General features: G+C 25.8%; 1 protein-coding gene across 2 annotated transcripts; it reads left to right on the top strand.

The window, feature by feature from the left end:
• Positions 1-4,790: 4,790 nt before the first annotated feature.
• On the top strand, positions 4,791-12,147 carry LOC100159612 (tropomyosin-1). 2 transcript variants are annotated; one of them, XR_510293.3, is made up of 11 exons: positions 4,791-4,944; positions 7,896-8,032; positions 8,105-8,230; positions 8,289-8,422; positions 8,499-8,616; positions 8,678-8,748; positions 8,805-8,880; positions 8,933-8,995; positions 9,099-9,168; positions 9,404-9,682; positions 11,075-12,147. XR_510293.3 is itself a non-coding variant. In XM_001947785.5 (10 exons), exons 2-10 carry the CDS (start codon positions 7,919-7,921, stop codon positions 11,155-11,157), a joined length of 855 nt encoding a protein of 284 aa, XP_001947820.1. In that variant the 5' UTR covers positions 4,791-4,944; positions 7,896-7,918; the 3' UTR covers positions 11,158-12,147. The 2 variants fall into 2 exon arrangements, 1 of the variants encoding a protein (XP_001947820.1); XM_001947785.5 differs by lacking the exon at positions 9,404-9,682.
• The last annotated feature ends 323 nt before the right edge of the window (positions 12,148-12,470 follow it).

Genomic DNA, 12,470 nt, shown 5'->3' with positions numbered 1-12,470 from the left:
CATTAGCGGGACCACTGTCAGGCCGGGTATGGGCTAGTTTTGGGCATTTATATAGTAGCTAATAGGTAATATCTTTAAGTAACCTCTACATATTATATGTATTAATTATTTAGTTATTGTTATCTCTCAAAAAAATGGGTGACTTACCTGTATGCTTATGATATTAACCTTTGATACTAACTAGTAAGTATACAATTATGTATAAGGAGGGTATTTGTATTGAGATAAAAATGCAATATTGTAATGTAATATTGTAATGTATGTAAATGTGAAAGAGCCTTTTCTTCAGTTTTATTTTGGACCGGTCAACAATTTTGCCTCCCCCCTCAAAAACTGAAATGACGCCACTGAAATAAATCCATAACATTTCAATAATACAATAATATATTAATATTATAGTAATACCTACATATTTATGTTGACAGTACTTGACTTAGTACAGTCTACAGTGGCTTATGCGGTTGCTGGGCTAGGGCTCATCAAATTGAAATGAAATAATAATATGTATCTATTATAACGTTTAGCTTATATAGGTATTATAGTTAAGTCATTAAAAACAACTTCGGAGAAATACTTAGCTTTATACAAACTAACATTATTATTATTTTTTTTATTAATTTACAAATATATATTTACAATCTATACAAGGTATAATAAGTAATAACTAATAATTAACTTTGGTGACATAAAATAACGTTTGACATGGGAACATTAATTGTAGAGTAGGAAGGGTCTCAGCAGTGCCACTTGACATTTCTTTTTTTCTTTAGTTAATTAATTTTTTTTAATAGTTTATTTTGTCATGATATTACCATAGGGTAGGTAATATAGGGTATTCATTATTTCAGAAATTAAGAAAATACAGAACAGTTGCGCAAACCGGTTGTTGACTTAATTAATTTTGTTTTATTGCTGTAGTTCAAAAACGAATAACTGTAGGTCTGTACTCTGTAGAGATTTGAGATTTTAACCAAATATTCATAATAGCAATTACTAGAAATAATACAACGTTTAAAGTATTTTTGCTAATTTTCGACTTTTATTAGTTTTTTTGTAGGTATGTAAGATAAAATATTTGTTGTTAAGTAAAATAGTTTAAATGTAATACAAGGTTTCTCAATCATAACTATTTCTTACAGTGATTATAAAATACCGATAGTTATATAATATTTGGTCCCATATTTTATAGATATTTACAAAATTCGTAAAAATCACTAAAATATTTTAATACCTATGCTTATATTTTGTCATTAAAATCCATAACAATTTAATTTTAAGACATAACTATACAAGGCTTGAAAAATTGTAAAAATATACCTCATAAGTTTTTTCCCTCGAATTAAATAAAAGTTAAGTGTAAAACAACATGCATTTTTTTCAGGCCACGGGTTATTTCGAACTTTGTTTTCTAGAAGTTTTAGAGTCAATTTAACTTTTAAATCCAATAGTAATGCCCATAGTAAGTCGTCCTAAAGCATAGATTATTATTAGGTACGGGTTAATATTGTTACCTTTCAGAAATTTATTTCACTCAGCAATCAGCAGTCAACTCCAAAAAATCCAATTATGATCCAGAGTCCAGAATTATTACGGTTGATGTTAGACAAACAAATTATAAAAATTGAGTGACAAGAATAAATAATTTAATATTAGGTAGGTAGTAAGTTATCTAATATGAACGAATAAAATATTTAAATTTATAAGTACAATAATTAATGCTACCTACTATTGATGGGTATGATAATTATTATGGTAGTCACTAGACGGTAGAGGATCATATTTGTGCAGAGTAAGTAATAAATAGGAACATCAAAACTACAAAGTGCTATAATAGCTAGTAGGTAGCTACGTAATTTTATTTTGCACATAAATGCATATTTTGGGGTTTATTTTTGCTTTTAAAGCATATAATCTCCCTCTCTTTCACTCTCTCTCTCTTTCCCTCTACACTATACTTTTTGATGTACATTTCATAATTTTTAACTGGTTGGTATATTTCATTCATTTAAAAAGATTGTTTCAAACATGAAATATAATAATGTTATATTCACATCATATGTAGACGTTTTTTAATTTAATTGTATAACACAGATTGTTAAAATAATGCGTGCGTGTATATTTTCTGGAAAGCGCTGGAGGCTTGAGTCAGAGGCCAATGAATTTACACTCGGGAACAAAAAATGCAGTTAAGAGGTAAATGTACTTTTGTATAGCTGCATTAATTTTTTGTAATTATATTCAAGGCAAAAATATCAATAATCATGGTATGGATAATAACGGCAGCGCTATCTACCGCTGTAATAAAAAAAATGTTTAGTACGAGTGTGAAAAACACTATCCAAGAATGTCGTTACTTTGGTTACTAGATAACGCTGCCGTATGGCGTGGCGTAATGATTTTTTTTTTAAATTTAATTTTCAGATTTCCGACATTCCAGCAAACCGATTCTGATTACTGATTAGTATTTGAGATGCGCAACATTATTTTTTCGAAATTATCGTGTTTATAGTTTTTAGGAAGGTGTACAAACATTAAAAAAAAAAAATAAATTGTACCTAATACTGTCAAGCTTAGGTATTGAAATTGAACCCCTCCAGTTTTTGGTCATTGAATATTTAAATATTTAATTTCTCTTCAATTTTAAGTGATTAATTGATTATTTTGTTTTTATAGTTAAAAATACAATGATTTCTAAGGTAATACATTTTTGTGGGTGATCATAAATAATTGTTATTTGATTAAACAACTGCGGAAATTACTCGTTTTAAATAAAAATCAAATTTATTTATTTATCCTGTATGACAATGGAATTCGGATCGTTTATTCGTTTTATAATTTGATCTTGATAAATTATTTTAAATCTAGTCTAGAGTAACATAAGACATATAAACTTTAAAAATGTTATTATTATTTGTATAATTTTATTAGTTCATTAAATTTCTGTTGGTGATTTGCCAATAATTCTTACAGTGGGGATTACAATTCTTGGCGTCTTCTTTTTAAAATTTTGCTTATAACTTTGAAGTTTACACAAACAGGCTGTTTGAATTTTTTTTTGTCAAAACAATCTATAATGTAATATTACATTACTTATATAGTTATATCATTTTAAGGATTTGATAATTATCTAATGAATAATGAATAAAACCATAACATTATTTTAAATTTTCCATTTGCTTATTTATTTATTATTAAAATTAGTTGTTTAAATATAAATAAAAACAGAGCTGTCATTAAACAGAACTACGAAAATCAGTAGTTAGTTTATATTACCTATAGTTTATATTCTAGTACCTATACTACCAAGCATAGTAGTATAAGTATAATATAATATATCAGTTATCTTTTTGTGAAAATATACTTTTAATACCTATATATATTTTTTTTTAATTGTTCAAGAAAATTTTTTAGTTTATAATAAATAATTTTAATGGAATGGTGTGGCTTAGAATAGATGATAATTCTTTAAAAGAAATATTAAATTACTAATATTATTAATAACCAACGATTTAAATAAAGGTCTTAAGTCTAAAATATGTGTCTTGATATTTGAGAAGTGAGTTTACATAATATGTACGTCTTTTTGAGGTATAGACAGGTACATCACATATAATTGTATTACTCTTAGATTTATAAGTATATTTATGTAGCTATACAGTACACAATTTAGCATTATGGTATATTATTTTTAAAACCTCTACTTCACTATTGTTTTACTGTTTTGTAAGGAAACCAGCTGATGGTAGGCCAAGACTCAGTTTTAAGTTTCTATAAACACCATATTAAGGTAGGCACCTAAGTCTATTGTTAGCTTATATTTTATCACACTATACAAACGAAAGTATAATTTATTTTATGCTAAAGGGATGGAAAAATCTTGAACAATTGTGTTCCCATACTTATTAACCCACACAAATTAAACTCAAATAAATCATAAGTACACCTACCTAATTAAATAAATTATCAGGTTTTTAATAATTATTCTAAAAATCTTTAATGATATGTAAACCAAATTTCAGGTATTCACATAAATATTGTTTTTTGAAAATTAATAGTTTTTGTCCTACCCTCCAATTCATTATATTAATATATGTTAAAAAATCTGTAAATAATTATCTATGGAAATGTATATTGTGTAATCTGTTTATACGATAGATCTAATTATAAATAAAGTGTGAAGAATAATTTACACGAATAGTGTTTGATGGAATACAATTTAAACTTTTATTTAACGATTCAAATACATAAATTAAATAAATGGATGTTAATTTTCTAAACAAACTGAAACAAATTTAAATGAAATGTACACAATTCGAGAAATAAGAACGTGTATATTTTTCTTTTCATTAAAAATAATAGGGTTTTTCAATAATTTATTATAAAAGGTCTTAATAATTTAAAGTGAACGACATTTTAGGATTTAGCACAATATAAATAATAATAATCTCCTGGGTTTTAATTAATGTGTCAGTCAAATGCTGACACAGAACTTTGTTAGTCAAACGGGATGAAAATAAGGTAGGTTAAAATCCAACGATTTGTTAATATAATGTATACTTATTTTAAATAATAAATTATTTATGAATAATTAAATTTTGAAGACAATTTTCGATGTTTGGGATGCTTATTATTACGTTATTTTAACTATTTTGCATTTTAAGTCAACACTGGTGATACGGATCTACTTTTACCCTGTTCAGTACAGCTATATAAAGCTCACTGGTTTTATAGATCACTTTACTAAAAGGTCTCTCCTAGTTCGTCACTACATTCCTATTTTTTTGACTATCCCCACCAGTTATAACCCCATGGTGGGGCGTATTTATGGTGGGAGAAGGCAACACGGTACAGATTTGGAACTACACATATAGAACAACAACAGTCCAGGATCAGCTGCTATCGCTGTCAGTGGTGCCTTTCAGATTCGGTTTATTTTATTTGGAGGTAATTATATTATATACTTTTTTATTTTATTTAAAATTAATTAAACATTATTTATACCCGTTAATAATAATTAATGTTGATACAAATATTCACACAAATTAAAATATCTTATTAGTTATTATTATTATTTTTCAAATACTATTTCTATACAATATTTAAGTGAATAAATTCGAATTTTAAACGTAGTGGTTTAATTACATTTCTATAATATTATTGTAAGTCATGATTGAATTTTGTTTTTTGATAAAATGTATTGTAAAAATATATGTTTTTCTAAAAAAATGTATTTTATAATATTAGTTTCTGGCTTTATTTAATACTAATATTCAAATAGATAAATTTTAAAATTATTGTTAAATAGGTATCTAAAATGATTTATGGTTAAAATTAAATTATATTGGTAACTTTTAAACTTTCAAGAGTTTTATATTTATAATAATAAAGCCGTGTACCTAATATTTTAGAAGCAATGAATGGTTTATTATCATATTTAAATTTATATTATATTCTTGGCTTTATTTATTAATAATTTTAATTTTAAAATGAAACATTATTTTACAAAGTATTTCCAGCTTTCTGGTTGCCCAAACATGCGATTATAGGTAGTTTAATTTTGTCACAAAGCGTGGGCTTGTGCAAACTACAGTATGTTCCGAATACTTCTATATTTAAGATTTTGCGTTGACATTTTTATATTCATAATTATTATTGTAACACGATATGATACTAATAATTTTATAGCTATTAAATAAATTCTGCTTATTAACTTAAATAATATTTATAAATTCAACCGATTACCAATACACATATGTAGTTGTATCAGCTCTTAAAACGAGCGAGTTTCAAAGATAAATTGAAAATCCAAAGATTATTATATTATGAAATTAATCTAGTCCTTGATTTTTCTCAATTTGTTTTCATCCTTAATTTTCAAATCGTCTTTATTACCACGATAAAAACTAGAAAAGTTTCGTAAATTAGTGCCATTAATAATTATTGCGTTAAATTCACGATGATTGATTCATGATGTGATTTGCGTTTTAATTATCGTGTTATTAAAATTAAAACAAATTTAGCAACTAAAATTTAACAACTAGTGGGGGCGGTGAGGTGTTTGGTCGGAATTTGGGTCGGTTGAGTGCATACCGCAACGGCGGCGTACGACTATTTTTAAACGTCCGCTGCGTGGTGCCGCGCGGTGGTATCGTTTTACTCACTGTAAATGGCGGGTACCAGACTGTTTTATTTTTTATTTTATACTTCGGCATTAGCAACTTTGCTATTTTTGTCCGATTCCACGGAAGCCTATTTTTCTTTCAAAATAGATAATGGCAGAAAATAAGAAGGATGTGTGCGACCATTACCTTTCTAAATTACCCATGGGATACTCTTTACTCAACTTACATTTTTTTAAATAACAATTATCATTAGTTTGACATTTTCAATATTTTTATATTTCAAGATCATTAATGTTTATAATAATAGTTATAGTTTATAATATAATCGGTCTTATAAACTTAAATAGTTGATTAAAATTGTGCTATTTTTCACAAATAATTTTTTTTTAAACATGCACAATATACCTATACGAATTATAACAGTTGATAAAATAAGATATTATTTATTAATATTTAAATTCCAGGCTTTAATTTTAAAACCAATAGCATTTATTTTAAGAAAATTAAGAAAATTTTTCCTTTATCTAATATACAATATACAATATATATACAGTCTATACTATACTGGTTTGTAGTTTAAAAATCAATGTCTTATTTATTTATAATAGCTAATAGGAAACAGTCAATACTTGCCAAAATGACCAGTTAACTAAATTTATCTAGCATAAATTATGATATTTAGTTATTATTGTCCTATGCCCTAATTCTATTAGGTACCTATATAAGTATATAATATAATCCATAATATTTAGTTAGGTACATAATGGTTTTGTAATCGGTACCTAAATTTTCCTTATTTAAATCTTTTTACTAATTAGTAAGCGATACGGTAATAAGAGTAGATAGATTTTGCATTATTCAAACCATTATATTATTATTATATTAGAGATGTAAATGTAAAATAAATTATAAGTCTGAACTATATTTTTTTTTTATTACTTTTTTTAAGCTTAAACTATATTTGTCTTTACAATGGTTGCTCACTTGTTCCGAAGGTTGATATTATTTTGCAAAAATTAGTTCGCTTTAAATGTTCATGTTTAACATGTAGGAGATTATAATATAGGTAGATTTTATTAAGTACTTAAATATTATTTGGATATAGATCAAAGACTTTAATCATAAGTATGATACCTAAAATGTACATTATTGTTATTTCTTATACATTATTTAGGAAGTATTTAAGAGATTGTTTTTATTGTATATTTAACCAGGGTCTTAACAAATACTATCTATGAGTAATAACTATGTTCGTTAATTTCCACTCAAGTGTTTCCGAAAAAAAAAATATATTCATTAAATGTATGATAAAACTATTAGTATAATATTATAAGTAGAGCTGAAAATAAGTATTATTTTTAACTTAACTCTAAAAATAAAAAAACGATTATCCATCAAAAATAACTTGACCTATTAAGCGTTAAAGTAAGAAAATGGCTTAAAACGTACCTATAATAGGTACTTAATATATAAAAACTAATTTTATTTGTTTATAACAATTAGGTAGTAGGTAAAAATATATACAATGTATAATATTACAAACAACATACCTACTTATGTATAATATTTAATACAACTAAATAATTTATTGTTGTAACTTGTAATTAATAACTATTGTTACAAACCAAGAGTGTATTTTGTGGTTTGATCTCTTAAATTTAAGTTAATTTATATACATGTATTATAAAAAATATGATAAAATTATAGTTTTTTACGAATACGTCATAATATAATATAGCACCTACTTTAATGAACTGTTATATTTTGTATTAGTGGGGTAGACAAAAAACTTCAAAATGGACGCCATTAAGAAGAAGATGCAGGCCATGAAGATGGAGAAGGATAGCGCCATGGACAAGGCCGACACTTGTGAAGGCCAGTCCAAGGATGCGAACCTTCGTGCAGACAAAGTAAACAAGATATATTATATATATATTTCAAGTAAACATTTTTTAACTAGTATAAACATCGTATTCTTGTAGGTTAATGAAGATGTGAGAGATTGTCAAAAGAAATTGACCCAGGTAGAAAGTGATCTGGACACAAACAAGAATAAGTTGGAAGAGGCCATCAAACAGTTAGAGGACAGAGAAAAGGCACTTACTGCGGTAAGTTAACGATAAGTAATAATACGCATGAGATGTTTTTATAAAAAAATTTTTAAAGGCTGAAAGTGAAGTAGCTGCTTTGAACAGGAAAGTCCAGATGATTGAAGAAGACCTTGAAAGATCAGAAGAAAGGTCTCAAGCTGCTGCATCGAAATTGGCTGAGGCTTCTCAAGCAGCTGATGAATCTCAACGGTAAGTTGAAGACATAATTTATTTTTACGTTATATTCATAATTTATGTGCATTACTTATACAAATCATGTTTTTAGTATGTGCAAAGTACTCGAAAACCGTAGCCAGCAAGACGAGGAACGTATGGACCAATTGACTAACCAATTAAAGGAAGCTCGTCTCTTAGCTGAAGATGCTGACGGAAAATCTGATGAAGTAATAACAAATAATTACATAATCAATTAGAAAAAGTATTAAAAAAATATTCCAATTTAAGGTTTCGAGGAAACTTGCTTTTGTTGAAGATGAACTTGAAGTAGCAGAGGATCGTGTGAAATCTGGAGACTCGTAAGTATAATTTGAATGCTTACAACATACGATATTATTGCAATTTTAATTTATAGGAAAATCATGGAGCTGGAAGAAGAATTGAAAGTTGTCGGAAACAGCTTGAAGTCATTGGAAGTTTCTGAAGAAAAGGTAATTAGTGTAAAAATATTAAGATCATAAAAGATAATAATTTTTTTTTTAGGCCAATCAACGAGTGGAAGAGTACAAGCATCAAATCAAACAACTCACTGTAAAATTAAAGGAGGTAGACATTCATGTTTATATAAATATTATAATATTACATATTTTCACAATTAAAACCCTCGCAAAATATAATATTTTATACAAATATTGATTTTATATTTCAGGCTGAAGCTCGTGCTGAATTCGCCGAGAAGACCGTTAAGAAACTGCAGAAGGAAGTTGACAGACTTGAAGGTAAGTCCCGCGATTTAATTTTCATAAATAATACATTTATACGAAATGTTGTATTCATATATTGTTATTATACTTATTAGTTTAGCTCAATGAAATATGTGCAGCTATATACTTACGCTTTGTTATTGTTATTATTTTATTTTTATTTTTAATAGCTTAACATTTAGACGATCGGGGCTTTGTTTATCAATGGGTTATTTACGTTTGTTTTGTACAATAATGTGTTGTTTTTCAGATGATCTCTTCAAAGAGAAAGAAAAATCCAAAGAAATCACGGATGACTTGGATTCGACATTTGCTGAACTCACTGGCTACTAACCAAATACAAATTCTGCATAGCCTTCACTTTGTTTTCTTCTTGTTTTTTTATGTTCGAGTTTTGTCATAAACCAACGTAGCTTTTTGTAAAAATAATGCTTTTTTATTTTTTTTTTCACATAATTTTGCTTTTTTGTCGTTTTAATATGTTTTGTCTCCAGTTGTTGCTGTACAAATTCGCTTCTATAACTGCCAGGTACAATAATATAGTTTAATAAAAAAAAAAAAAAAACATTGACGCATGTTATTGAATAGGTATGAGCTCTTTTATATTATGTGAATAACTAAAATTTTTGATTTTTTTAATGCAACCAATGGCGTTTTATTTCAGTTTTTAGGAGGGGGAAATGTTGACCAGCCCATATACTTCACTGAATCAAAAAAAAAACAAATCGCTATTTGTTCGCAAGCTAATTCCCATTTCTATTTTTATCTCGAAACAATCCTATCTCACATAACTTTAAACGTATGTGAGGCAAAAATAGCCTGATTTTATAGGAAAAAAAAATCCATGGAAAAGCCGAAATAATTATGGTACCTATACCATTATAATTTTATTTTTTCTTGAGTGGTCGAACAAATTAAATTAAAATATGAAACACGACTGATAAATCGTAATTGAAAAATCTAAATACTTAATTTAAAAAGAAATCTTCCATTATAGAGGGATTTTTGAAAACATAGAAACATATAAGAGTCATTGTTTTGTTTTTAAATTTTTTATAGTTTTGGTTTCTATACATAATATTTGAACTAAAAACTATATATACTTTTTTTTTAAATTTATTACGGCTTCAACAATAAAGTCATTATCCGGGGAAAATTAATTTGCCTTTTATATTTTATGTTAAAATATGTACATTCATAATAATAATCATAATATGATTAAACTTAATGATACTGAATATATTATATATTACAAGTATTATTTGGTAATAAAAATAATAATAGTTATAATAGTACATAATATGTAAAATATTGAAATTTGGTGGTACAGGTTTTTTTTTAAGGAAATACATTAATAAATTAAAGTTTTTTATTGATAAACAAATAAATAATATTAATTATTAACGCGACAATATAGTTTCCTAGTGCTTATACAATATAATATTTCCTCAAAATTAGCAAAATTATAGTTATATTATTTCACAAACTACTGGACCAACAATTGGAATGCTTTTTACAATTAGACGGGGGAAATTGCCAACTTGACGCCACTGAATGCAATCAGTTTTTATATGAAGTTTAAATAATTGTTGTTTGTACATTTTAAACTACTTTTTCCCAAGCCAAACTTAATAATTTTTATAAAATTGTTTTGATCACGAATATTATATTTTTAAATACTACATTTTTTCATCCCTCAATGTTTTTTTTTTTTAAATAAATATATTTGTATTTTTAAATACATACTAGAGAATTCGTGTTTTGACCACATTTTTACGATTAAGTATTAAAAGAACATTTATTATAAATGTTTGAAATTTTAATTTATTTTTGTGGTTAAACTCAATTTTTCAATTTATTTACTGTGTTTATTTAAAATAATTCTTTACCTTTGTACAACGAGAATTTCATTATTTTTCAGATGAACTCGGCCTCAACAAAGACAGATACAAGTCTTTGGCTGACGAGATGGACTCCACATTTGCTGAATTGGCTGGATATTAACCCTCTAGACTTAGCCACAATTTCAAAGGAATTTACATTTAAAGTAAATAATTACCCAATGATTTTATCAAATAATATTACCATCATCAATTCTATTAATAAACCAAAAGAATATTACATTAAATTATTACTGTTAGATTATTTATTGTTTGAACCAGTGCATACATAGGTATATATTAATACATTATATATATAAATGTATTATGTGTGAACTTATTAACAAATTAACAATTTACACTTTACAATTTTACCTGTATTCTAGCTTTATTATTATAGTTTAATGTACAATAATTATCTAGTCTTATGTTCTAAGTTGCCTAGCCTTTATGACATATTATAATATTTATATCGCATATGTACACATTATGTCTTAAATTTTTCATTGGATTAATTTATAAACATATATTATACATACATACATATACATATACATAGATGTTCAACATATTTATATATATATATACAATGTTACGGGAAATATTTGTACATTGATCTATAATAAATTAACTTCTTGCGTATAAATATATATGTTTATTGAACATCTGTATGTATATAAACATAATATGTACAAAATATTATTATTTAGGTTAATTTATTATTTAACTTATTATTAAGGGATTCGTTATAGGCTTATATACAAAGCATCTATGGTTATATTTAATAATTAATAATTATAAACGTTAATTGTTAAGAAATATAAATCATAATATTATTTCACAAGGTAGGTGATTTTGAAGATTAATATCTTTATTTCAATGGCAAATATTAAACACTTTAACTTACTTCAGTTAATAATTGGAAAACTGATAACGCATGTTTTTTGATGAACAGTCGGTTAGTATCTAACTTTGTCATGTACTTTATAATATTATTAATTTTATGATCATTATTCATGTAAATAATAAATGAATACGAGTCAAGCTAGTCATATAGAAACAATATTGTTGAATTCGACACGTTGGTAAATAAATTCGTATTTAGACTTTTGAATTCAACATGCGTTTGTTAATTTGTTTAAAATATTGTATTGTTGTTTTTTTTTTGATAGACATTTAGTTTCTTTAATTAATAAATTTTGAGTGAATAAACATATGTTTTTTTTGATTGTTGGATAAGAGTGGTTTTCGTTGTACAATTATCTTTAGCTGCTAACCAATTATTATCGCTATACATCAATAAAAAACAATATTATTGAGCGGTATTTTTATCTACTATGGGTGCTAGTATTTTTTATATTATAGTATACATTTATACTATCGCATATATTATTTTCATGTAGTTAATTATAATATTATATTATAATACATTTGTGC

The sequence above is a fragment of the Acyrthosiphon pisum genome, chromosome A1 (genome assembly GCF_005508785.2).
Source record: "Acyrthosiphon pisum isolate AL4f chromosome A1, pea_aphid_22Mar2018_4r6ur, whole genome shotgun sequence".
Lineage (NCBI taxonomy): Eukaryota > Metazoa > Arthropoda > Insecta > Hemiptera > Aphididae > Acyrthosiphon > Acyrthosiphon pisum.
Note: the sequence above shows the minus strand (reverse complement) of the source record. Positions and strands in the feature narration are given on the sequence as shown.